The sequence below is a fragment of the Nothoprocta perdicaria genome, unplaced genomic scaffold, assembly GCF_003342845.1.
Source record: "Nothoprocta perdicaria isolate Ctin4 unplaced genomic scaffold, notPer1 scaffold_120, whole genome shotgun sequence".
NCBI classification, from domain to species: domain Eukaryota; kingdom Metazoa; phylum Chordata; class Aves; order Tinamiformes; family Tinamidae; genus Nothoprocta; species Nothoprocta perdicaria.
This window is the reverse complement of record NW_020454317.1, coordinates 316,684-343,423: the sequence shown is the minus strand read 5'-3', so window position 1 is coordinate 343,423 and position 26,740 is coordinate 316,684. Positions and strand designations below refer to the sequence as shown.

Sequence of the window (26,740 nt, the reverse complement as noted above, 5' to 3'; positions counted from 1 at the left end):
GGAATATGCGCATCCACATGTGTAGGTGTGCGTGTCGGTGTGTACGTATGCGGATTGGTATCCCACCAGAGCTCAGCGGCTGCACGGGGAGGGGGGTGGCGTAGTGGTTTGTGGCCATAGCAGCCAAGGTCTCACTAGACTGAAGCATCTGTGTGTGTTTTGCTGAAATGTTTTTTAATGAAGTATCCCTCTGTTTACTCCTTAGTAATTTTTGTCTTTTTCTAACTGTTGCCGACGGGGGTCGGCAAGCCTCGTTCGCTAGCTGGACTGACCTGGGGTTGTCCGCGCCCCTGGGCCCCAGAGCACAGATACCAGTATGGGGGATGCGGCAAAATGGCCATTATTGCGCAGTTCAGTCTGCCTATATACTCCAGCTGAATGCGGAGACTCACCTACTGCCCAGTCGGGAGACTAATTTCTACTTTTCGCCTTGTATRGCATGGGGTTATCAGTAAACTGCATAAATTAATTACGCACCTAACTCCCGTGACATCGCGAGATCTTCCGAGCGCCATRCCCTAAGCTCTATGCCCTATGCTATACTATATCATCTACTTTCGCTAATCTCTCTACCTTATTAAGCCCTAAAAGCACAAAAACTCCTACATCTAACTAATATTTTTTAAAATTAAAAAAAAAAAGTGTGAAACAATCATAATTATGGCTGTAAGTTTAGCTTTTCCTTTCATTTTCACGGGTCAGACTTCCTTGGGTAAGTATGGTAAGGAAAATGATCTCATTTTCCAAACTATGGTTGGGAAAAATTGATCACTGTGATGTGCTTTCTTCCTGTTTTTTATGCTCCTAAAAAGTACAGCACTTGTAGTGAATGTTATTTTGCTGAGATTGTGAGAGGGAAGAGTGATAAAAGAGATGAAGTGTTTTGGGAGATGCTATGCAAATATTTATGATTATAAAATATATTGTTTGCTTAACACTGTTTCTTTCCAGTCTGCACATTTTTTTAATAAATAAATAGGGATGTTTTTGGGTACTGTAAGTTAGCATTTAAAAATTCTTACTCTCAGATCAGAACATAAACCCATAATGTTTTTTATTAGCATTGTGGCCATGTTGACTTTTTTATTTGTTTAATTTCAAGTTTCTTAAGAATTTATAAGAATTGCCTGATTTTTTTTAAATGCATGCATAATTATCATCTTTTCTCTGCTTTACCAATTATACGAGACACAAAACACGTTATCTACCCTCCATGGAAATCTGTCAGTTATCTTTAGCGATCCGTTGGTCACATCCACGGATCATGTTCCCACAGCAAGATTGAAACTTTAAACTCAGTGGCTGCACAGAGCTTTGGATAGATTTGATTTGCACATGGTATGTAGTAGCTCCAGCATTAAATTGGTAGAGGTAGAGCTGAGCAGGGTTCAACAGCGGACTCTGCCTTGATGTACACACAAGCTGTATGTCGATTTGCRGGTTCTCCAAGCTAGTGATTTTGACCAAAGCAGTGGGCTAAGCCTTGCAGTCCCCACTGCGGAAAACTTGCTACGGAGTGAGGGTCTTGGGAGCAGATTTTATTGAAAGGATAATTGATCTCCTATTTCTCAGAGCTCGCTTACATCCTCAGATTGATGGTTTCTATTGTTCRGCATGTAAAAACGATTTGAAAAATTGTATACACTGCACCTGTTTTGTTTTGTTTTTTTACTTTTTTTCCCCTATTTTTGTAATGTAATACATACAACTCCATGTTACATTCCTTGGTCTTGTGATGTAAGTCACATATTACTGCCTGTGCTGATTTTCTTCCCTCTAAGTAGCTCTTTCTCTTAGAATACTACTTTTTTTCCATTTATTTATTTTTTTTTTTACATTTTTATTCCTGCTTTCTGGTGATGGTTCCTGATTGCCTGTCTTGTCTGATAACTGACGTTCATTAATTATTTACAGAACAAAATAATAATAAAAACAAATCTCAAACAAAAGCCTCTATTGCAGCCTGATCCCATCTAGAACTTGCTCAAAACAAAACAAAACAACTTCTTGTTACCACTCAACCATGTAGTTCTGCCACAAATAAAACCTGCCAGCCTCCTCCTCCTCACTTCAGTGATTCCAGTGTTTGCTGTCTTCAGTGGTGTATATATTCCGGGCATCACTGCAAGAATGCAAACTTCTGCAATGCCAGATAAATACTTTTTGACCCTTTGTCTAACACATTTTGTCTTTGTTTGCTCAACTTATCATTTTATTTTATTTTTTATGTTTGCTGCATGTGAAAGTCCCCACTTGCATTTTGTTTTTTCTAATAAAGCAATTCGCTCTTTGGATAAATCATTTTATTTACCCAGCTGCTGCTTCTCCATCGCTCTCCTGTATGAGAAATCTTTATTTTTGCTTCACGTACTGATCATCTCTTCCCACCCTCGTGACTGTTTCTATGTATTTCTAACGAAGCATAACCAAACTAAAGTCCTCATTATGCTGTATGACACTCTTACATGTAGGATATCAGAAACTACCTTGTAAAATGACCTTTGCTGACATCATCTTGCTTACTGCATGCTTATGAGAATACTAACCCCTATTCTTGCAACATCTTTTCTAGCATTGAATGTTTAGCTAGTAGTGTTTCATAGACAAGCAGGCAACCAGCACTGCCCAAATTGATCTTTTTTGTGTTTGTTTGGTTTGTTGTTTGTTTATTTTTGTTGTTGTTTTTGTTTGATTTGCATGCCCTTGTTTGGTTCCGTTTCCCACCATGTCAATGTGTACAAGATTATGGTGCATCCATGTCCATCCATCACCGGACTCTTCTAGCTCTCTGTCTGTCTGTCTTGATCTTCTGCCTGCCAACGTCAGATCCTGACGCCACCATCAGCCTGAGTCACTTTACAGTTTGTCTTTAATAGTTCGTATAATAGCATCCTTGGATTTTAATTTCCGTCATTAACACCTCTCTGGGGCACTCATGTTACCTGTCTCGTTCTCTGGTAGGAATCCAGCTTCATGTACGTGATTAATTACTTGGTAGTTGGCCATTCTTCCTCTTCCTGCTCTTTCTTCCTCCTTCTCCCAAACACCCTGTAATTTTTTCCTGGGATCTCAAAGGGAATTAACTCTCTAACGGGGATTTAGTGCTTTCATGCCTTGCTTCTTGGCTTTGGCTGCGCCATACCAAGAAACTGTCTGAGGCAGCGGAAAATTGGGCTTGTGATTAACCAACTGCTCCATGTTTGTCCCTTACTTGTGTTTTAGAGAAGGATGAGGCTGCAATTGAGAGTTCTGAGTACAATGCCACGTCAGTAGCTGATGTGGACAAGCGGGTGAAACGGCGGCTACTTATGGGTAACACTTTTCTTCCACTTCCTTTGTTGTGCTCTCACTTTTGTCTGTGTGTGTGTGGGTGGGAGGTTCTCTTTTGGTCTCGTTTGGTTCTCTGGTTTTGGTTTGTTTTCTGTTTTTTGATTTTTTTTTTTCAGTTGATTTCATCTGTGTGGAAAGGTCACTGTTTTGTTAAGTTCTCATCTGTTGTACAACTTCATTTCTTGATTTTGAACTTTTTTTTCCTAATGCTGCAGCTTTAATGTTCAATTTCTTCTGCGTAGAAAAAAGCTTTTGCCATTAACCTTACTTACCTTGTACCAGCTACTTCTTACATGTGATTTGTGTGTGTTTGTGTGTATGTGTTGCTTTAGGGTTCCTTAAAAAATCATGTTCCACACCTCCCTTTTTGACTTAAAAGTGGATGATGGTGAAATAAAACCATGTTCTATTACATATGTGGTGTTCAGTGAATAACTGTATTTGCCTATTTACATATCTGCAGTACTTTTGAGTGAAATGCAAATATTATGACTGGAAATTCATTTATTGCCGCTGAGAGATCTTTCTCTCATGATTAGTGAGCTTCCATATCTTCTTCTTTCAAGACTAAAGCTTGTTCCTCTTGGTGATAGGAGCCTAACAGCAGAGGGATGAAGAAGTGCATTGAACAATGAAGATACTTCTTTATCTCCTGCTCTCATTTAACTCATTGCTCACCTCTGTAATGCTCTTGTTCACATTATATTTATGGCCATTAATGAGAATGACCTTCTGGAAATAAAAACGGTAGAGCAGCTGCATCTCTTCTAGATTTCTTTTCATGTGACAAAAGGCACCGAGTAGCACAGCTGGCTGATGATGCCAACATTGTGGATTTCCAGGTAGCTCGTGGCTCTGTATTTTCCATTCTCATGCCTTATGCATTCAGTATTTCTACTAGTTCCTACGCACAGCGAGCACTGCTGAGACATAACGCRATACTTCATTGATACTTTATCCAGACAAGAGATTCTGGCCGGATGAGATTCTGCTCCAATCTCTCGTATTCCCTCTCTTTCTTTCCTTCAAAGCAGACCTTTGCAGACTTCCCCTGCTAGTCCCCAGCCAGCTCAGTGCCTGGCTGGAAGGACTGCTCCTRGAAGAGTAGAAGCCTTTCTGTGAGAATTTGATTTAATTGATGCTGGGTTAATTGCTACAGTAGGTGGTGACTGTTGTATGGATTTCACCTCACTTGTATCTTGTCACCCGTGATAAACCATGAGCTTAATCCCAGGCCAGCAAGCAGTCACCATGTGGCTCATGGCGTAGTATCATGACTCTGAAATGGCATTAGATAATGATGTTGAGGTAAAATATTTTCCCTCCTGTGAGCACCTGGGTATATGTTGCCCTATTTCTTTTAGAATATCTGTGGTTGTTAATTTAAAATGAGTTTGCAGACCCAGCAAGTGACCCATAGTGATCTGATGTTTAACGATGCATTGTTTAAATTGATTGAAGTTGACAAAAGCTATGAGGCAACTCATCTGGCTTTCTAAACTTCTAACACTTTTTGCTGGGTTTCAGTAAGGCCTCTGTTCTCACCGAAAGTCGGGAAAAATGCGTGCCAAGGGCCTCTTCTTCGAAAATCCAGCTYGCAAGGTCTAAATGGTGATTTTGCCCAGCCAATAACTGTAAGCAGGATAAGGCTGAGAGGGACTGAGCAACATAGTACACTGGTTTACTACTTTGCTCTTAAATAAAATTAATTATGCAAATGGAAAACAAGCTCACACTRCCTACGAGAGTCAAGGCAAAGAGAATTAAAAAGTTATGATTAGCAACAAGGTTCTTGGGTACACCAGGTCTGCAAGTYCCAAGCCAACCAAAGACTCTAGAAATATGTAGGTTCTGGGAAATAGTTAAGAATCCAGTTCACAAAATGCATTGTCTCACTCTTTGCTACCTCCTGTATTAGCAGTCATCGGCAAAGAGGTGAGAGTTTCTRGACATACCATGTTTGAACAACTGATACCTTAGAAAAGCATTAGCTGGAGCTGAAAAGAAATATAATTGGCAAGTGAGAGCTACATGGATGGCTTACTTCTGTTCATCTCTGTTCTGATTCTTGGCATGCAGAAAATCCAAGCTTGTTTTTTTTTGATAGTGTCTTAGTACATATATCCAAAGCATAGTGTCATTTTGATGAAATGCAGTGTGTCTTCAGTTGCTTTTTAAACAGCTGCTTTAGAAAGTGCTGGAGGGCTGCTCAGGAAAGTCAGGAGGCTGGAGGCTCTTGCAAACAGACTGTGTTTTTTGATCCTGCTGCAGACRGGCTTGGGTCACCAGGAAAAATTGCAAACTCCATGTGATTTTAGCATGCTACAGGAAGATGCTTTTGATTGCAAGCCCAGAGACAATGGTTTACAGCCCCACGTCATCTACTGCCTGTTATGAACATTGCTGTGACCTTCGTAGCTCTTAGTACAAGCCAAAGCTGTCTTTGCTATCTCAAGGGGCTATCCATCCGTTTCACAGAAGGCTGAAGCCTGCAAGTGATCACCTCAGAAGAGGACAACTGTCAGATGTGACTGTGTGTGCCATTCGCTGTGCTACAGCAAGACTGGCTGTTTCTGTAGCTCACAGTGACTCTCTGAGCGGTCTGAGTCCCAGTCATGGTGGGCTCCTCTGACTTGTGGCCTGAGCCTAAATGAGAGAAAAGTGTAAATTCACTCCCTTCTTTCCCCTTAGAYGTATTTTTATTTAGATCTTGTGAGGCAGATGAGCCAGGTCTTCTCAGATGGTTTGCAAGAAATTTTACTTCAGACCATTCAAATAATTCCTAGGAATTTTCATCCTTTCSTTTTAGGCTTACAGCTGCCCTTCAGCTCCCCTGGTCAGGGGAATCTGTGAATGTTGTGACATGTCGCTACTCATGCTGTTCATTTACACTTCCCTTCCACCCAGAGCATTGCCATTTCAGAGAGCAAAGGGATGCACCTTGTTGTATTCCAGAGGGACTTTAGGCAAAGTTCTGCCATCTGCAGTACTTCCAAGGTGAACTATAAACTGGAGTCCTCTAAATTAGGAAGCGTTGTTCATTTGCATGTTCCTGTTCCTGAAGAAGTGGACACATGCAAGTACTCAAAAGCAGAGCCTTATTATCTTACTGCTATCTGTAAGATACACCTACACTTCTCTTGGCACAGGACAGCTTGTACTTGTTATAAGTCCAAAGGGCAAAACCAGTACTTCTAAAATGTCTGTGATAACTGGGTCATTAAAGTGAAGTTTGCTGAGCATAGGCTTYAGCTCTGAAAATTATGTTCCAGTTTATTTTGTACGATAAAATATGTTTTTTTTCCTAAAATTATTTTCAGTATATTCTCTCAAAGACATGTCCCTGCTCTTCTTTGATCTTTTTTTGCCTGAGGACTTACTGGACCAAGACTGTTTTTCCTGTCACAGCATGAGAGTGCCCTGTCTGTTTAGATGAGTGTGCTAATGCATTTCAAATATTTTTCCGTGCAGTTACAGAATCAGTTTGAACCGCAGTACATCATGAGGGCCTACCTGGATTATAGCCATGCTATTCCACGCACACAGCTTCAGAAAAAGCTAATTTCTGCTCAGTCCTTCTAATGCACATACTTTCTAAGTATTGCATTCGGTATCATGTCCTAAACAATGGAAATTGCTTTTATTCATGTATACAGTCTCCGTATTTATTGCTGCTATAGCAGCCCAGGGGAGAATTCCTAAGTCCATTGGCTCCACAATCCAGGACTGTAAAGCTGAGCTATCCATGAATCTAGTGAGATCTGCATGGGTGGCTTACTTCTGTTCATATCTGCTCTGATTCTCTTGTATTCTTTAATACTGTTACGTATTTTGCATTTGTCAAGTCTTACTGGCTTACTGTAAGTGTCTTCTTGAGGAGTGCCTTTCAGTTGAAAAGGCTGCAGAAAATTTACAGAACAATTGTCAATACCCTAAAGCTGTCTTTCATGCAGAGCTTGATATTGTGAATATAAAAATAGGTTTTATATCATCAGCTATGTCACTGAGCTGCCTCCTTACATGTGGACTGCTCATGGAGATGTTACAGGCAACTGAAAATTTCCTTTTTGAGGAGTCAAAATTGTCTGGTCTTGCATCTTAAGAAGTCCTTATCTTCTATAAAATAATTACAGGTAATGTTTTGTTGCTTGGGAACACTTAAATCAGTTCTGAGAACTGAGCAATGTTATGGGGTTTTGGAAATTGTCTTTAAAAATACAGTCACTTACTGTGTTTTCAGCATCACAGACCTTAATAGACTGACTGAATCATTAAGGTGCTTTATCGACACTGCAATGATGTGACCTGTATTATGTCCACTAGATGTTTCTGGGATCTTATTTTCTAATCAAMACTTTTGCAGATATGAGCCTGATGTACTTTTTCAGCATGTTTCATTTCCCTCCTTGTGCTCTCTGGTAGTCAAATGGACTCGGTTCCTTTGGGTTTGGATGCAACTAACTCAGAACCACTGCAGTAGCTATATTTCCCTCGCTCATCCTGTCCCACTTTTCCARTCTTTCCATGATCACTGTTATAAGAACCTACTTTGTCAAGAAAATGCTCTTCCTCTTGTCCTAGGAGACAAGAACAGGTCCTTCTTGCCTCAAGGAACAAGTTCTACAAAAGACTTTTCCATGCATCGAAGAGGAACAGAGTATYGAGCCTCTCAAGCTTAAGGAAGCACAGTAATTTCCTAGGCATGTTTAGGGAGCAAATGGCAGTAATACTGTCACTGCAGATGTTGTCAGAACACCCAAGTTCTMCACCGAAATTTTGGTCCTTCACATCCTGAGTGAAGCCCGCGCATGGTCTTATCCCTGAACACTGATTCCTCAGATCTTCAGTAAATCTATGGCTCTACTTGCAGCCCACCTGCAGTGGTTGCAGCAGTTCCATTCAGGAATGTAGACCACTTTTCTTACCTTGAGGGTGGCTCCTAAGATCCTTTCAAACCTTTTTTCTTTCAGCCAATGTGCTAGTATAAGCTGTAGAAATGTTCAACAAATTCAACTGTCATGGCCTTTGTTATGTATGTTGCTTCTGCAGCATAAGGAGTCTTCTAAAGCATTTGGATAGCCACACCAAAAGTGACCAGCTTTGCCAGACTGGGTTTTGTTACTGTATATACCTACTTTACATCCCATTTCTGTTTTCATGATAGTGGCTTACAGGCAGTGCTTTGATCGGTCTATATTRAGTGATTAAGTTAATATTATCACTAGTCTTGTATTTTTTCCCACAGTGGCAGGAGTCATTTGACTTCTGTTCATTCAGTAGCCTTCCAGACCGTTTATAATGAGTGCCCTGTTACTTGCTTGGAGAGCAGGACATGTTTTTCAGTAAAACTACTCTCAGTCCGGTCACTTAGCAGAGAAACATGAGTGGTGAAAAATGTAGTCTGAGAGTTCCTCACACAGCTCASGTGTAGTTCCTGGCAAAGAACTGTGTTGCATGTTCAACAGAACAAAATAATTTCCTATTTTTCCCTGTATCCGAAGCATGCAAGTGYTCTGCTCTAGGCAGGTGAAAATATACTTGACATCTATTCCAACCACATATCTACTAGAAGAAGCATACAAGGGGTGAGATTCATCTCACCTCATTTTAGACATCTTAGATCATACTCTAAAAGTGAGCACAAAAGTGTCAGCAGCAGTTTAGATTGCAATATAGTCTGCAATAGCAATTTCAGTTAGGTGAGGTGCATCTCCATATTTTCTTACCAGCTACCATAGCATTTTTAGCTCAGTTCCYGCAACAGGATTTTAATAGCATGCTCACATTGTTTACAAGGGAACAGTTTTACCTTGTAGCCATGCRTCTCTGCATTTTTCAGTGATGGCAGATATTTTAGCATCTATTCCATCACTACACTGGTCAGAGAGATTCAGAGCTTTGTAGACGATTCATCTCACCCAAGGTTTATTCATTTGCACCCAAAACCAGTATCCAACTTTGCGACTATGAATCGCACTATCCAGATAATCACTTGTATTGTATTTTTCTCCTAAACCACATACTGTATTTTCTCCTAAACCACATACATCCAAAGATTAGGCAACTCTATTCACCCTGGATATCAAACTCACTTAGATTTTCATTTGGTTAACAGCAATCCTTTTGGAGCACTCTTCACTTAATTACTCCATGCAGAATTACACCCAGCTATAGCAATTCCTAGACTGTCCATGTAGGGAGCAGATTGTGTCCTGYGGTTCATGAGCAGGGGTGGAACCACTGAGTGTGACCTGAACACACTTCCAAATGTTCAAGAAAGGCTGTCTGGCTGCCATCCCCACTTGCAGTTTGTCCACCCAGAGGCTTCCAGACAGTGTGCAGCTCTTAGCAGAACAGTCTTCTACTCTCCTTGTTTCTGGAAAATCAAGATTCTCCTTTAGGTAGCTTCCGTAGGGTCAGGACTACAGCAGGTAGCCAGTTTGAACTTCATATTGACAATCATGGAAGGAGAAAGAAAGGTCACTTCCTTGGAACTGGAATTTCTTTGAGATTTAGTGTCCACACTAAATGTACAGTCCACTTTGAGATTTAGTGTCCATTGCCTGCTTGTACAGTCAAACAGCCTTCTCCCTTCTTCCCCCAAGTCCACTAGGAAATCCTTGGAATTTCAGAGCCGAGAACTCGTGGTATGAGACACAGTGTGCCCATTTTCATAATGTTTTGAGAGCACCCCACTCTGTGCTATTAAGACTAAAAAAATCTCACCTCACATTGCCCGAGAACATGTTCTGCATGAAAGTACATGTGAGTAGCAAGTAAAAACCTTCTGACTTCTCCAGTAGGCTGCTGCCTTTTTATTTCTGCCTCTCCCAATGACATATTGTAATTTTGAGGCCTGTGGTCTGGTCTTTCTACTGAAGACCATGAGCTTGGCAGAGCAGTAAGGAGGCTTTATGGCTTCTATTTTGTAGAAGTAGGGCTCTTGGGGACTTTTTAATCTACTAGGCCTATCTGACCCAAGCTGTTGCCTTTGGTCTGTTGTTCTACTTGGCAGGAATTTCAGGACTTGATCTCTTTGAGTCACTGTTTTCTGTTCAGCAGAGACATACAGCTCTTTCCTGTGTACACAGAAATAAAATTTACAAAATAAACTAGGATTACCAGAGTCTGATAATTATTGTAAATGTTCTGCCAGGTGTCAARTGGTTGCAGTAGTGGAGAGATCCAGCTGACATTATCACAGGAGAAACCTCCRCTGATATTCTTCCAGGTCTCCAGAGATCTCTCCTCTAATGGTTCACTGTGAATAACTTCTCCAAAGTCAACCCCCAAACCTCTCTCTTGAATTACTGTTTTCAATATAAGGCACATGACTACAGTGACTGTGTAGTTCAAAGGGGAATCCACCATTTGCTGGATTTCAGAAGGAGATGAATTAAGCTCCATTTCAGCTCAGGCAGGAACGTTACTGAACTGTCGATCTTCAGCACTACATTCTTTGCCTTTTTTATTTTTTTTGTAATCTGGCAAGGAGTTTCTGGCTAAATACTTTCTTCTTGAAACTACATTCTTTAGGAAGACTTCTCTTTATATAACTTTTGACTGGAATGATCTTCAGAAATAGGAAGACAAAGTGTATACAAAGGTCTGGTGAGAACCTCATTTGGAAGGGGACAAAAATGGTGATTTACCACCCACATCCCAGGCGAATGTTGGGCTGTTGGACTCTCTCGCTATTGCCTCATGTAGTTGTATTTGCCTGTGACCAGTACTGATAACTGATAGCCTGATTAGGGCTTGGGATGATTCAGGTTCAGCAAACATAAAAGAACAGAGATAGGAACCTGGGTTTCCCACATGTTACAATCCAAAGCCTGAGCGACCACGTTATTAAAACAGCGTTGCAATCTCTGGGTTTTGTTAGAAGATTTCCAAAAGTCTAAAAGGGGGTTGTTTGTTTGTTTTGTCCAATAGAATAAGATTCTATTGGTAAGAACAGATTCTGCAGTCTTGATTTTTGCTTCTCTGTCAATATGAAGTGGTAGTTTCCTGGTGATGCTATTCTCAGTTTTCCTGTCTCTAATACCATGAAGACAGACAAGGTAGTGTTTAAATTTTCAAGTGTGCTTTCAAAGCAGTAACTTCTATGACAGTTGCAGCCTACCAAGGCTCTCTTTAAAGCAAGGGAACTTTTTCCATATGTATTTCAGTTCCTGGCTTTGTTGTACTGCATCCTAGGACTTTCTTGAATGACTTAAAATATATCTTATTTCTATAAATGGCATTTTTCTGGCTTAGAAATGTGCATCGTCAGAAAGCCAAATGTGCCACTCTGWACACATCACAACTATTTTGTTTTGTTTTGTTTTAATGAATAAAGCATTTAAAACATACTATTAACAGGCATAGTGCCAGAAGGATCTGTAACTCAGTTGCTAGCTGTGAAATCAAGACCCTGGTTTAATTCTTTCTGTCAGTTTTACTTTACTATATGAAATTATAGAAAATAAGCGGAAGGAATTCCTGAGGTCATTCATCCATTCTCTCTCTCCCAAGGGCAGATCCTTTCATCTTGAGTTATCATCACTTTTATCCATTGAGTTAGTGAATGGTGTGCTATTTCCTGTAAAAATCCTTTTTCTTCATTTCTTTGCAAATGATGAAGCCTCTGACCTTCTGCAGGATTCCTAGCACTACCTTCCATTGTTTTGCTTTTCCATTTTAGATCAAAGGATGTGTCCCAGTTTGGGAGATAATGCTCCTTAGCAGTGTGCAGCACATTTCAGTTTTTCTTAAATGTGGCTTCTCTGTTGCAATACAATCACAACTAGCAGTGCAACATTCAAGGCATCAGACTTAGATTATTATAAAATGCCTGATCCAATCTCTCCATTGCAGTTCCCTGCATTGTTCCCTGCTAAGGAATAGAACCTTTCTAAAATGAAAACTGCCGGACTGCCGCTTCACTGCAGGTTTCACCTAGTCAGTTCTTCACACATTCACTGCACGGCAATGCAGAATTCTCATCCTATTTTCATGCAAATAATACTCCACCAATCATGAAATTGCAGGGAAGTGGGGAGACAAGCATAACGGAGTGAATGTTCCTTCTGTCTCACCTTTTTCACTGCCTGAGTAGGAAGCTCATTCAGTTTCTCCCTCTTTTTGTTCACAGCTATTTGTTTCTTTCATTATGCTCTTCTGAATGCTCTTTCCCTCTCCTTTCAGCATCACAGAACATAATTTGCATGAGAATAACGTAGTTGTATCTTAACTGAAAATTCAAATATTTCAGTTGTGTGTTTAAGTTTCTCCTCCTGTTTGTTGCTGTGTGGGTTGCTCCCTGCTCCCTGCTCTCACACCAGATATTCCATGCACTGACACTTGCAAGACGTTTCATATAGGGCAGCAGCAGGGTTAGGATGTGTCATTGCATTGATACTCACTCTGCATCCTTCCTCTTAGTTAATAAGCAAGCTCATCTGAGTAATGAACAGTTTTTTTTCCAAACAAATATGTCTTTTCTGAGTTAGGTGCTAATCTCTCCCATGTTTCAGCCTTTTGTATTTTGAATCAGTGCATTTCTGATTGAAATTGGAGTAGGATTTTGGTCTGGCCTTTTGGCCACTCAGTCTGTGTTTTCAGGCATGTTCATACAGAGCTGTGTTTGGTGGAGGCTGTCCTGCAATTTCAACCTGAAGCGACCAGATGAGAAGGCAATACAGGCTACCTCTAAGCCAGACTTGAGCACAGAGCTGGTAGATTACAAGTTACAAGCGAATTTGAGTTCACGTTACTCTTTTATGTTAAAACCTATGAATGAATTTAGTGTTTTTGAAAACGAAGGAGCAAATTATCCTCAGCTGAGCTGGACCTACTGCTGACAGTTCTGACTCGTATCACAGAACTKCTTCAATGTCCTGTAGCCCTGTCTAGCAGTGCAGTGGCTGTGCTTCCTGACAGAAAGAGACTCTCTAGGATGCTGAAGTAAGTAAAAATATCAAGAAGTAAATAAAAACACGTGAAATACATGAGTAGTAGGACTAAAGTAACCAAGCAAGTTCACTGTCTCTTACAATGTACCCTGGAGTTGACGTTGGGAATTTGATCTCTGCACAACCCATCTACATTTTTACTGTAATCTTGTGTTTCTATATAGAAGTTATTTTAAGATCCTACTGTTTCATTTAATAACTGGTTCTTAACTTTGACTTAATAGTGCACACAGGGTACAGCGCACAGTGATTTCCTGTTATTGGTCTATGTGAGGTCTCCAAACCACAACAGTGATACAATCACTCAACTCCTGGCAATTTCCCTTGAAATCTTACTTGGGGAAAAAAAAAAAAAAACAGTTTAAAACAGTTTAAGTTGCAGATAGTACACACTGACATCCCATCAAGACTGATCCTGGACGTTAACTTCTGCTGAGATATATTGTAAGATCTTTTGGGAATCAATGCAGGGCATAAAGCAAATGAGCAGAGAGCAGCAACTCTATGATAGCTATCTAGTATCACTGATGGATATTAACAAGACTTTTCTCTGCTTTTCTGTACTCTTACTTATAAATTGCCAGGCATTTGGCTTTATTTCAAAGTTATCTTTAATTTTTCCTCGTTTACACAAATATCACAGAATCACAGAATGATTGAGGTTGGAAAGGACCTCTAAAGATCTAATCCAATCCCCCGCTCAAGCTGGGTCACCTACGTGCTGTAGCACAGGATTACATCCAGGTAGGTTAGAATAGCTCCAGAGAAAGAGAGTCCACCACCTCTCTGGGCAACTGGTTCCAATGCTCCATCGCTTTCACCTCAAGAAGCTTTTCATCAAATTCAGCCTGAAACTCCTGTATTTCAGTTTGCAGTGTTGCTTCTTGTCCTGTCACTGTCTGCCACTGAAAAGAGTCTGGCCTCATGCTCTTAGCAGTCTCCCTCAAGGTATCTGTGCACACTGAGAAGATTCCCCTCAGCCCTCTCTTTTTCTAGGCTAAATAGGACCAGATTTCTCAGCCCCTCCTCATAGGAGAGATGCTCCAGTCCCCTCATCATCTTTGTAGCCTCACACTGGACCCTCTCCAGGACCTCCATGTCCCTCTTRTACTTGGGAGTCCTGCACTGGACCTCGTACTCCAAAGGCAACCTCACCAGGGCTGAGTAGAGGGCAGGATCACCTCCCTCAACCCTCTGGCAACTCTCTTGCTAACACAGCCCAAATACCATGGGCCTTCTTGGCCACGAGGGCCCACAGCTGGCCCTCATTAAGAAAAAAAACCCAAAAGTATACCTCATATGGGAGCTGGCAAAGAGGGCGAGTGCTGTAAGTCTGCCATTCAGCTTATAGCCTTTAGCTTTCAGCCTCACCAGCAGTGATTTGTTCATGTGTCTGAGCCCTGAGTGTATGATTGTCATACTGAGCCCAAGACACTGCGTTCAGACAGGGCTRCTGTACACATCTGCTACAAAACTCAGACCATGTATAGCAACAGAGAGGATTAGAGTCTGAATATTCTTTTCCTGGTAGCTGAGACCTGACTGATAGGATCTCATAGCCACTCGAAATTCGCAGCTCCAGGGTGCTCCATCACAAATTGCTCCTCCCTGCCAGAAAAATTAGCTCTGAATAAGCTCTTCCCATGTGGTGCAGGTGTTGGGAGCAAAGCCTGAGCACCTGGTGTCTTGCTGACCCAGTGAGCTCTGGGCTGCTGCAAGCTGCTTCCARGTGAAGGAGGACTACCGAAGTGCTAGCTCTAACTTGCACTATGTCAGTATTGATATTGGTCAGTCATAGGAAATAAGTATGGGAAACGAGCATTCATCTCTTCTTACCATGTCATCCTACAGAGTTTACAAAAGTTTGACRAACTTTCAGATGAGAAGGCAATCATTAGCTGTACATTATTTTTTTTTTCATTTTCTCTTCCTAGAAAAACTCCTTTGAAAGGAACTGCCATTAACTGTCCCATCTCTCATTATCTTTCCTTAAGAAAGATGATCAAGGCAGAGCAGTTACTTGAACATAGGTGGTGACTTTAGTGGCTTGCCTCCCCCTTTTTATTTGATGCTATGTATAATTTCTTCTCTTTTGACTTCAGATGGCCATTTTTGGTCTTCCTTTAAAGTTTCTTTTCATGTTTATATATGAACATTATTAGAAACATCTCCTTCACTTAGAGTTGTTCTCCAGCCTTCCCAGTCATACTTTTGTGATCAACAGATGGAAAATAAATAAGGCCTCTGGATCCTGATGACTGGAGACTGCTGCTGGCTTAACAGCACTTTGGAAAAGAACAGAGAACCCCCTCTGCACATCCCCAGAGGAAACACCTTGCTGCTAAATATCTTGCTCTTCCTTCGGTGCCTTGTGCCTGAGCGCATCTCACATGCTCGTCAGGGACATTGTTAGTTTTCAAACTCCTTTTATCTTTTAAGGTATCATCTTGAAATTTGATGTCATCTTAAGGAAAATTTTATCATGCTAAACAGCATGACAAAAGTTGACTGAGCCTGGGAAAGCAGTTTCACCTACAGGTACATGTACATATTCCAGAGTTTATAGGATTATTTCTTAAGTAGAACATAGTTAAAATGAACCCCAAATGACTGACTTTCTGACTGACTTTGATTAAGGAAAAAAAGTGGAAAACAAATGCAAACCTGCTTCTTAGATAATTACTTTTCTTATGAATCTTTTCACATTATTATGTTAATTTACAGGAGATCTAAACTGGATGGAGAGAATGAAATTCTCTTACCCCTTTAAACAGCTACATTTTAAGAGAAAATAAATATGATCAGGAAAATAATATATACTAAGRGGAAGAAGGTGTTAAAAATCTCTTATAATAGTTTATATTGGTTGCCATAAAGTGCTATTTTAGATTTCTAGAGCATATGTTCTAATGAATTTCAAAAAAATCTCATAAGTAATGTATACAGTACAATAATGTAACAATATTTTATATGAGGAAACCAAAATCGAACAAAACTTCTTGAGCTGTCCAGTGCAAGTAATTTTCCAAGGATATCACAATGGCTTTTGGAAAGTTAGGGAAGAAATTTAGGTCTCCATGGTCCAGCTTCTGGAACAAGASCATTTCCTCTTGGAAATGTGAATGTACCAGCCTTCAAAGAGGTGCCTAAATAGTGTGCTGCATTTGCTCTTGAATTTGAAGTGCTGCTTGCTGTGTCCATGAGAATTCCCTTCTCCCTCTTCTCTTCCCTTCCCTTATGAGAAAAATGAGGTGAAGCGGAACTCAGATTCTTCAGTCTCCACAGGGCATGTGAATTATTTTTCATTGAGTCGTAGAGTCGTGTATGTTGGAAGAGACCTCTGGAGATCTGGTCCACCTGCTTGCTAAAGGAAATAAGTGATTTGCTTCTGCTCTTCATCTGAGGTGTAAAACTTAAATTCAGCTTTGAAACAGACACTAAACTGTGATGATAGTGAGGAAAGGCCGGACTGAAGCCATTCCAAACAGAAACATAAGTGGTGGTGCTCATCAGGTTACGCCATGTATAGACCTCAGCAATTCTATTCCATGTAGCTTGTGATACCTCTTTCCCACATTCTGCTCTCCACATTTGCTTTCTTTTACCATTTTTTTTCTCATGACCTTGAGTTTAAGGAATTTCATCAGTGCATCTCTGTGATTATCCAAGATGTTATAGGTAGTGTCAGATGTCCTCTTGCTTGCTTGAGTCTTCATTCTGTTAGCAYTGGTCATGTATTTAGTCAGCATCACCAGAAAAGTTGAAGGGTGTTTTTCGTTTTCAGTTTGTTTTACTAAATCTCTGTGAAAATAAGGAAAGCTGGCTTGATTCCCTCTATTTATACATAGAAATAACTCTTGTTCACTGAATGACCCTTACCCTATAGATCCAGTCATCCATACCATGGGAAAAAAAAAATTGTTGTGTCTATTCATTTGCACTGGATGTCATCCAGAAAGCAGAAGTATTAGTGCTTAAGTAATGTTCATCTCATGGTGATGAACTGCAATAAAGAACTCTTCATCTGCCATAGTAAATCTGCTGAAACTTCTTCCTTTCTCTGAAACGTAAAATCATTCAGTATTTTGGCCCATGAGGGCACACACATGCACACATTCACATGCAAATAGAAATGCCAGCATTGTAATTGATGGAAGAATTCTTCAAACAGTAGTGTCAACATTTAAACATATAAAAAATGTCCTTCCTAGGGGAATTAAAGAAARTCAGTGAAGGTTCAGATCCTGCAAGTTGTACTCACCTACATGGTCTGTCCTCATGCTGAATGGCCCTTAAATTTTGTTGGTTACACAGGTGAGCAAGAGCTTCCTCTGAAGATAAGGAACTGCAGAATCAACTATATTTTAAAAAATCTGTCTCCTAAGGACATATCAGTCTGTTAGCTGTGCTTGCTAGTGATTATATACAAATACRTTTGCATATTGATTACCTTTTGTAAGATGTTAATAAATGGCTTATGCATGCACGTGGTATAAAAGAGTTCAAAGTGTGTCTGGTGAAGTGTGTGCGTACGTATATGGACGGGAATGTTCTGTCCCGTGTTGTTAACGCCCATTTCCCCGTTCCCCAGCCCCTTGCTTTCAGGCTGCATCACTGACAGCAGCACATTCCCAAACTGATAGAGAGCTTTGTGCCAGTACGAAAACCAAAAAATAACAATTTAACTGGTTTTGCTTCTTCTAAGCAATGATGTCCATATGTCCCCACAGAAGGCCGACATAAGTGCACCCTGAGTGCATAGACAGAGGCTGTGTTAAAGTAACAACCCTTAAGCACTAGTTGTTTTAAAGATGGGGCCGTTTCGGCGCYGTGTAGATGATTTTTGGTGACCGCGCTGTTCCAAGGCACCTCCTCATTAGCATGTCCCATAGCTTATTGTGACCGCCCGGCCACCGAGCGCCATTGTGCCCCAGCCCGTGAATATTCAGCACTAGGAGCCTGTAAATCTGAGTCAGGAATGACAAAGCCTCTTTGGGGAGAGTCAGGAGGAGGTGAGCTGAGCAGAATAATGGCAGGCCTCACGAGGAGGGGCTTTAATTGAATCGGGGCTATGGCAGCTAGGAAAGATATTATTAAAAGGGCTCACTCTCCGAAGCAAATGCTTTCTCAAATAAATACACCATTTAAGCTGGCATGCTCAATTGGCATCCTTATATCCACTCTTTTGCCTGGATCTAAGGAAAGTTGGTCCTTTCGTTTGCCTTTCATCTGTATTACAGATTTGTGTGTGTATGTTTGTGTTTGTACATGTAAGGTGTGCATGTGTGCACATGCAAGTAACAGTAAGTAACAGCAATGAAGGAGGGGGGGGTTTGCTTTTTTTTAATGAAGTTGAAGATTTTTTTTTTAATGGAGTGGTACCTAGTAGTCCTTGCCCGCTATTGTAGAAGCTAAGAGGTATTGCAGCTTTCTCTTGCCTGTGTTTGCCCAGCCACCATTCTCCATACTACAAGCACTGGGAAATTTCAATGACACAGCTTGGAATGGGTTCAGTGACCTCAATTATGCCCTCCCACCCACTCCAAACTCCTTTCAATTTGCAAAAAGCTTTAAGTGGACAAAACCCAGATGCCTTTTGCTTGTAGTTCAGTAAGAACAGATTGGGCATGTAGATTCTTGTCAAAGTGATGTATGTAGTTCATTTTCCATTAACTCTTTCTTAACTAAGGATTTTAAATTCTCGATTCCGAGGCTAGCACTCTGCTCTGCTTTCTGCTGTTTTTTAAAGTTCATTATCCCTCATAGAGCATCATTTAAAAAAATGAACCTTAAAAAGCCTTGGCTGGACACTGACAGATACGAAACAGACTGTATGTTCGGTTCTGCTTTTAAAGGCAATGCTTTTTTTTTTTTTTTTTCTTTTTAAATATGCTTCATATATAATAACCCATCCTATTGTCTAAGACAGTTTGAAAGCACTGACTAAATCCAACCCCTGCACACGCGTGTTTTGGGAGACAAAGAAATAACGGCCGGTGGAAATGATTTACTAGCCAAAACAAGGAACGTGGGCCCTGATGACCTTGCGAGCTTGCTTGATTTGGCTTGCTTAAACTTAGACTGCTTTTGTAATGTGGTAATATTGCCCCAAAGCGCCGGCGCCCTTCCCCCCGGACATTTCATTACACTCCCTTTCTCCCTCTCCCTCTCTTGCCTTTCTCTCTCATTCTGCAGAAACATGTGCTGTCAATAACGGAGGCTGTGATCGGACTTGCAAGGACACCGCGACAGGGGTACGGTGCAGTTGCCCGGTTGGATTCACCCTGCAGCCTGATGGGAAAACGTGCAAAGGTCAGCAGCTTCTGTTTGCTTTGCAATGCATCACTTGCCTTCAGCGGTCCCGGTACAAGATGGAAATATTCAGATATTTAATCAATACTTTGAGTTAAGGCCATTACTGACAGAGTGATTGCAGTGGAGTTCATTCGCTTTCTCCTTCCCTAGATTTTTCTGTATTTACTTATTTTATTCATTTTACTCTGCATTCATTAGAGGGGTTTATTGCCGCAAAGAAATTAGATGCGGAGGTTAAACTGGTGCAAACTGGCCAGAGGTTGGAAAAAAAAAAATCTTCAGGGCTGCCAAACACCTTCCGGTTTCAGAGAATAGCGTGGGACCTTCGTAGAACTTGGGGCATATCATGGTGCCTGAAGCTGTGCTTTCAAAAAGCAACTTTAAAATCTTAACCAGGACTTTTTTTTTCACCTGCACACAATCAAGGTATCATTAAATGAGGCTTAGAAAAAGCAGCAGAGATGTTAAAAAAAAAAAAAAAAAAAACAACACAAAAAAAACTCCACACAAATAAGCCACTGTCCTCATCCAGCTACTCAAACCGTCAGAGGTAGCTGGTCAGAAAGGAAAAGCCAAAACCAGTCCGTTTTTCCATTTTTATATTGATTTCTTCTCAGCTCCTTGCTGCAGATTTGCAGACAGGCATCCAAGAGGACGTGGCCTATATATTGTTGTCACCGACAACGCTCTTCTGGCACTCAGTGGTTTAGCATAAGCTGCCCTAACTTACTAGGAAACTACTGGGAGACCATTTTCTTCAAAGTAATCCAAAATGTCAGAAYATCTCCAAGCCATGACTTGATGTTACCTAAAATAGTAAAACCCACAAAAATAAACGGAAAATGTGTGGTTTCCCCTTGCTCCAGGCTGAAAACTCCCAGTGCTTGAGCATGATCCTGTTAGTATTTATAGAAATAACAGTTCATTTGCCTGTTTATTTGAAAATAAAATATTTAAACTGCTACGGCACACAATGTTAATAGTTAAGGGTGAACACACATCAAAAATCGATCATTTTAGTTCAAGCCACATAAAAATATATAAATCCTCACTTTTACATTCAAACTAGCTAAGCCATAGTGGAAGAGTAACACAGATTCCACCAGGCATTTAAAAAGGAAGCATTTTAATACTGTAATGTACACCTAGACTTGATCATAATGTTTCTTATTGAAACTACATCATGAAAATAAGATTAATTCTAAATTTAGGTTGCTTCCATTCAAAGGCTGGGTCAYAGAGCTAACATGAAACAATATTTATACAATGATCAAGTCTATAATTAGCACTGCAGACAAAATGAAATATCCAAACCAAATACYCTAGTTCTAAGCTCTATTGCATTTCTTTCCCCCTTGCCTTTCTATGAGATTARAATATTAGAGAGAGTTTCCTTGTTATTTATGATGTTGCAGATTATTTTTTGCTTTCTTGAACAGCAACTGGAAATTCACTTGGTTTGTTGCACAGACCATTAGGTCGTTTCTTTTGACCTCTATTAAATTCTTTAAAACACTCATCATCATAAAACAGTAAAATATGTTTGTATTTAGTTTAAGTGAAATAAGATTTATCTATTGTACTGGGAGACTGCRCTGGGAGACTGCACACTCTTACAGGGCACTATTGCACTGTGAGATTTCTGGCCTGGATTCTGCTTCCCTGAAGTCATCAGYGAGGCTTCTTCTATAGATTATAAGGCAATTCTAAGTCAAAGCTGTTCTCTAAGATTTACATCTTCTGCACTTCAAAGGGAGCATTTCTGTGGAGTAACACTGGTGCCTTCTCTACTCCTCTTCCTCACAGGTAGATCTGGCAAAAGATKGAGGAGGGGAGTTCAATGTTCCTTCCACTGTGTTGTGTAGGAATAAAAAGAAAAGAGCAAATTTCTTATTTTCCCCTTCATTTTTTTTCTTTTTCTTTACTCCCCATGAGTTGACTGGAGATCATTTTTTTACACATGGAGTTCATTGTTCCATGTATTTGTAATAATTATGTTCTGCGTGATGTTAGGGATGGATTATCCATTGAGTGACCTTTAAAACACCTTCAGGGACCATACATTGTTTGGTAGACTTTCCAAGTCTATCCGACGTCACAGTGTCTTCAAGGGAGGTTTTTCACAGAAGCGTCAGTTGGAGAGCAGCTGTATTTCTAAGTTTGCAAGAAAGATATGTCCCTATATGTAAATAAAATACAGAGACAGGGCATGCAAGAAAAGCTGAGAAATAATGGAGGGATAATCAAGGTATTAACTGAAAAATGCAATTGTGGGTTGAGAGAAATGATTAATATGTTTAGCTTAAAGTTAGCAAGTAATGTTGACCAAGAACCGTGTTTTGGTTGGAAAGTGTATGATTTTTAGTCCATTTTGGCATCTCTCTCCCTATGGCTTTTTATATAGTACAGCTACTATTTGAAATTATGTGGTTGCTGAGATTCAGGTGTTTAAACAAGACCCAGAGAAGCATCTGAACTGCTGAATGCTCCAAGGTGCAGTTTATTCATAYGTAACTTTAGAAATAGACAGTTTCATCTCATTTGTAGCTGATTTCTTCAACGGTGCACTTCTATGAAACGTAATGCTCCTTCATAAATTTTTATTAGTGCATCAGACAAATTAAAGAACATATTTATTTTAATGAAACAAAAGTATGATTTTTCAATGCAATAAAAATTCCTAGATTGTTCTGATCAAAAATCAAGATGGGTCTTTTAGGCAGTGTGTATGCATGTAAAAGGTTTACTATCCAAAATAGTAATAGGTTCACTTTTTTTTTTTTTTTCAGTAATTTGGAAGTTTATTAACTGCTTGGTATTGAAGAAAATATGTAGGCATATAAAAGATTTTTTTTCAAGGAAAGAGTATATGCAAACATGATTTATTTGCCAAAAGATGGTAAATAAATCCYTCTAAATGTCAGTAATTGTTCTACATTTTATTTGCAATACCATAATTCATATTTTATAGCTGTATTGTAAAAGCTGGGAAGGATTCAAGAGTGTACCATGGAGTTGCGACTGAAATTCTAGTGTTTCTGCTGGGCCTGTCCCAATGTATCAGGAAGGGGAAGGTGCAGGGAAGCCAGTTATATGTAATGTAAGAGTCCAACCCTCAGCAGTCCATAAGAGTCCAACCGTCTTTCACAGACCCTGTGGGAAGTGGAGCTCATCATGATGCAAAACATCAGGCTCCTTTTGGTCACACAGAGCGCAGTCAGGTTTTTAGCAAATTGCAGTAAATGAGAAGAGAGATTCTTGTGCAGAAAGTGTGAGCATGTGGAACATGTACAGGTAAGCTGGTCACTAATATGAAGACCATTGTAGAGGAAGGCAGCCTTGATTTCTGTGGCCTAAACAGCATGGCTTGAAAAATCTTTTTTGTCTCTGATTCTTTCTCTCTTGTGTGATCTTGCATTGAAACAAGGAAAGTGTTGTCAGTCGGGCGGCTAGAGGGACCTTCAGTTGAGTTAACAGTGGCTGAGATAGATAGATACACATTCACTCAGCTTTCTCTGTTCCACTTTAAAAGTCAGTCTCCAGCCCAAATCTCTCAGCTGCGTTGGTGCCCACTGGAAAAATGCTCTTTATTTCCCTTCACCTTTCTTATCAGCTGTAGCCCATATCTTTTAAGAAGTCAAACCGTGGAGGTCATGGGCTAACAGGTGACCCAGGCCAGACAGAACTTTGCCCCCTACGCCCCTAGATGGTTTGTAGTGATTAGATATGTATTGTTTGGCTTGACTAACTTCACATGGTTTTCATGGGTAAGCTTGATAGCGGCATTTTGAGGAGGCAGAAGAGCAGAACTACTTCCCGTGTGCAAATCCATCCTTGTCCCACGCAGGGGATCCCGTGGGCATGTGCTTCGGAGACAGAAAAGCCCCTGCTCATGTTAGAGGGGCATTTCATTGTGCGTGGGGCACTAGCCGCTCCCGTGAGTCCCGGGCACGGTGTTTACCCAGCGCGGTGTCACCCGGCGGCCGGGTGCTCCCTGGGCAAACATGTCTCCTTGCCGCTGTCTCGCTGCCATGGATACCGAGCAGTGCCGGGATCCGGGCTCCGCCGCAGCGGGAGCCCCGCAAACGCCTCGGCTCCGGAGGGCTCCTCCGCAAACGCTGCCCTCCCTTTGGGAAGCCTGGAAACGAAGAGCCGCAGCCAACGCACAAATGCTTTCAGAGCTCTAAAGTTACTAAAGGAAAGGGATTTTTCGCACTGAAATAATAGTAATTGCCCTTTTTGATCATTCTTTTATTGCAGGCTATTATGTCAAGAGAATGCATGCTAAATTCTTTTTTGAGAGTGACTTAAATTTTGTAAAAGGAATTGCTTCCGCGAGAATACTGCTTTGCTGCAGAATGAGTTTCAGTTAAGCAATATATGCCCTGTTTTGTTAAATCTGAGCTGAAAGGTCTCATTAAATTAAACGTGTAACGTTAATGCTTCACATTAGTGTGGTATGAAAATATGACTCCGATGCTGAAGGCTTTCCTCTCTTTTCATTCAGAACTAACATTAAGTGAAAAGCTCACAGTGCACAGTTTAGTTGGCCAATTTGGCTTCATTTCCTGGCTACAGAATATCTGTGAACAGTTATGATTTCCTCCATCATTTCATTAGCCAAATTACTTAAAATTTGCTTTAGGTTTTTTTCAGTAAATTGGATTAAATTGATTAAAGCATCTAGAATGGCATCTTGTCAGTTCTGATCAATTCATACAAAAATGAAAATGTTTCCTCTGTGTTGGCAGGGAGCACTAGGAAGAGCGTAGATGGCATTTGGGTTTTGCCTATATTAAGGTAAAGCTGTTGATTCAGAACATCAGATAGTGGCTTGCTTGAGTTGAGATACCGGCTTTGTTTGGCTGTGACTGAATAAGTTTTGTGGTAATATGTTTTTTTCGCTGATTGGCTGAATATGCACATTTTTGTAGGGGGAATGAATAATTGCTTATGCTGAGCTAAGGTCTTGGCTTGTTATATCTCTGACTCAATTTTGACAATTTTTAACCTGGGCAGGGAATAGCCTTGTGCAAGATAGTCTGTGTAAGTCATACGTATCAGTCAGGTTTACACCAAAGCAGATGGCACTTGAGTGGCACATCAGACCACACTTTTGGCATCATATAGGTTGATTTCTTACAGAAGGTTCTTTTTCTTTTATGCCAGACATCATTTGACCAACAGTATACATGACTTAAATCTTAGTCCCCCCTTGAATTTATTCATATACATGCACATACATTTTACATTCTAAGGGGTTTCAATGATCTCCTCCCTAAGAGCGCAGACCCCTCGAGGTTCCTCACAGAGGAACCTCTGCTCTGCGCAGAGCAGCAGGTCTGCCCCTCTCCGTGGGATTTGCCCTGCACTATCTGTGCTCTCCCACTGGCACTGTCCCTTGCTGACACCTCTGGGGGATTCCCCACAGGGAACGGGAGTTGCTGCCTGTTCCGTGTTACATACGTACATACAAAACCTGGCATATAGCGTCAGTGTCAATGGATATTGCCTCGGCATAGCCATATGGCAAGAGCAGCTCTTGGGAAAAGGTTTTTTTTCAGATAACTTTTCTCTAGCAGATCAAACTGTTAGCTSTGGGTCTTTTAAAAGAGCCCTCTGGCAAAGCCCCAAAGGGCACAGGCCTGCTTGTCTGACCCCCTTCTCTTCCAACCACAGTCAGGAATTGCAGCACCCGAAATGGTCATTTACTTCTGCGGCAGATCTGTAAGATAATTTACACATTTAATATTGGTTCATACAGTGCAGCTTGGTGTCAGAGTAGTTCAGTGTACAACAGATGAAACACTGCTCATGTGCTGCTGATAGTTGGCCTTGTTGGGAAGGGTCATATGGAAACCATTCCTTTGCCCTCCTCGCAGTCAAAGTTACAGTGCTGTCCAGTGAGAGGAGCTTTTCATTTAAGCTGCCAAGTAGTTTCTCAGTGCTTGATGCACAGAAACAAAGCTCCCTGCTTGGATTGCTCTGGGATATCCCAGATATCTGGGTAATCCCAGAGCCATAGTATGCATGTTCCACACAGCCTGTGAAAAGCAACTAAGGGAAAGACAGGATTCCTCTCAATAGGCTTAAATTTACCGTTTTGGAGACAAATCCAAATCTTGGCAAATGGAAGCAGATTGAGTTACACAGAGTGAATAGAAGCTGCCCTGAACAGATAGAGCATTTTAACTAAGATTTCCATGAGTCATGTGAGCTTTTAGGGTGCATGACCAGGTACCCTTCAGACTATTTAGAAGCTCTGAAATGAAAGCAATGAAAAATGAAGCTCCAAAATGAAAGCTGCTTATTATTAAAGCATTGTTTTTCCCTTTTAAAATAGCAGGTTGTCATCTTCAGGCTCCGTCCCATCTTCCCTACATCCCTTCTCAGTGTGCTTCAACTTTGACTTTGTGCCTTTTAGGTCTTTGAGACCGCCGTGGTATCACCTTTTCTAGAATCTGGCCAGAAGGGTAGGTTAGCTCAAGGTAAAATAGGCACATCAGTGCTCATCACTGCTGAGGGGGTCTTAATATCGCACAGCTAAGCTGCCCTTATTTGCACGTGCTTAAGGGCATGTGCACTGGGAAATAACAGGGAAATAACAGCTGGCACCTGCTGAACTCATGTTCTGTTGAAGTAATTTGCTCATAAGCAAATGCCAGCAGGCTAATCCCACTTTACTTACCACCTGAACTGGGTTAGCCGTTCTACTTTCCTTCATAGTGTGACCGGTGAGGAACGAAGTGACTCTTAACCTCAATGATAGTAACACAGMAAARGGGGAAAAAAAAAAAAGATTTGTATACAGTGGCCCAGGTAGATGTGTATTCTCCATTCACAGGCTATACTCAATGCAGGACAAAATTCAAGTTTCTCTCTGTACCTTTCTACAATCTGTGCTCCTGCTCCAGGGGTTTCAGACTTCCTTGGTTTCCGGCAATGCTAAACCAGAGCCAGTTTTCTCAAAGTCACTGTCCACAAGCTGCCAGGATTTGGGAGGCAAAATTTTAGAAACAATTAAAGTATGTGTTGTCTCTTAATAACCATTAAGTGTTTACTGAAGAGGATTATTTTGAGTGATTCTTTGTCTCTAATGGATTTCTCATTAATTTAAACCAACAGCTAACTTTCCAGTA

At 40.8% G+C, this 26,740-nt stretch overlaps 1 protein-coding gene across 1 annotated transcript in view; it reads left to right on the top strand.

Annotated features, from left to right (window-relative positions):
* Window positions 1-26,740, top strand: part of SCUBE1 (signal peptide, CUB domain and EGF like domain containing 1) — a 226,792-nt gene that overhangs the window by 147,734 nt on the left and 52,318 nt on the right. Inside the window, exons 8-9 of the mRNA XM_026054268.1 lie at window positions 3,223-3,312; window positions 19,482-19,598. Coding sequence (XP_025910053.1) covers window positions 3,223-3,312; window positions 19,482-19,598 — 207 coding nt within the window. The remainder of the gene's footprint in view (window positions 1-3,222; window positions 3,313-19,481; window positions 19,599-26,740) is intronic.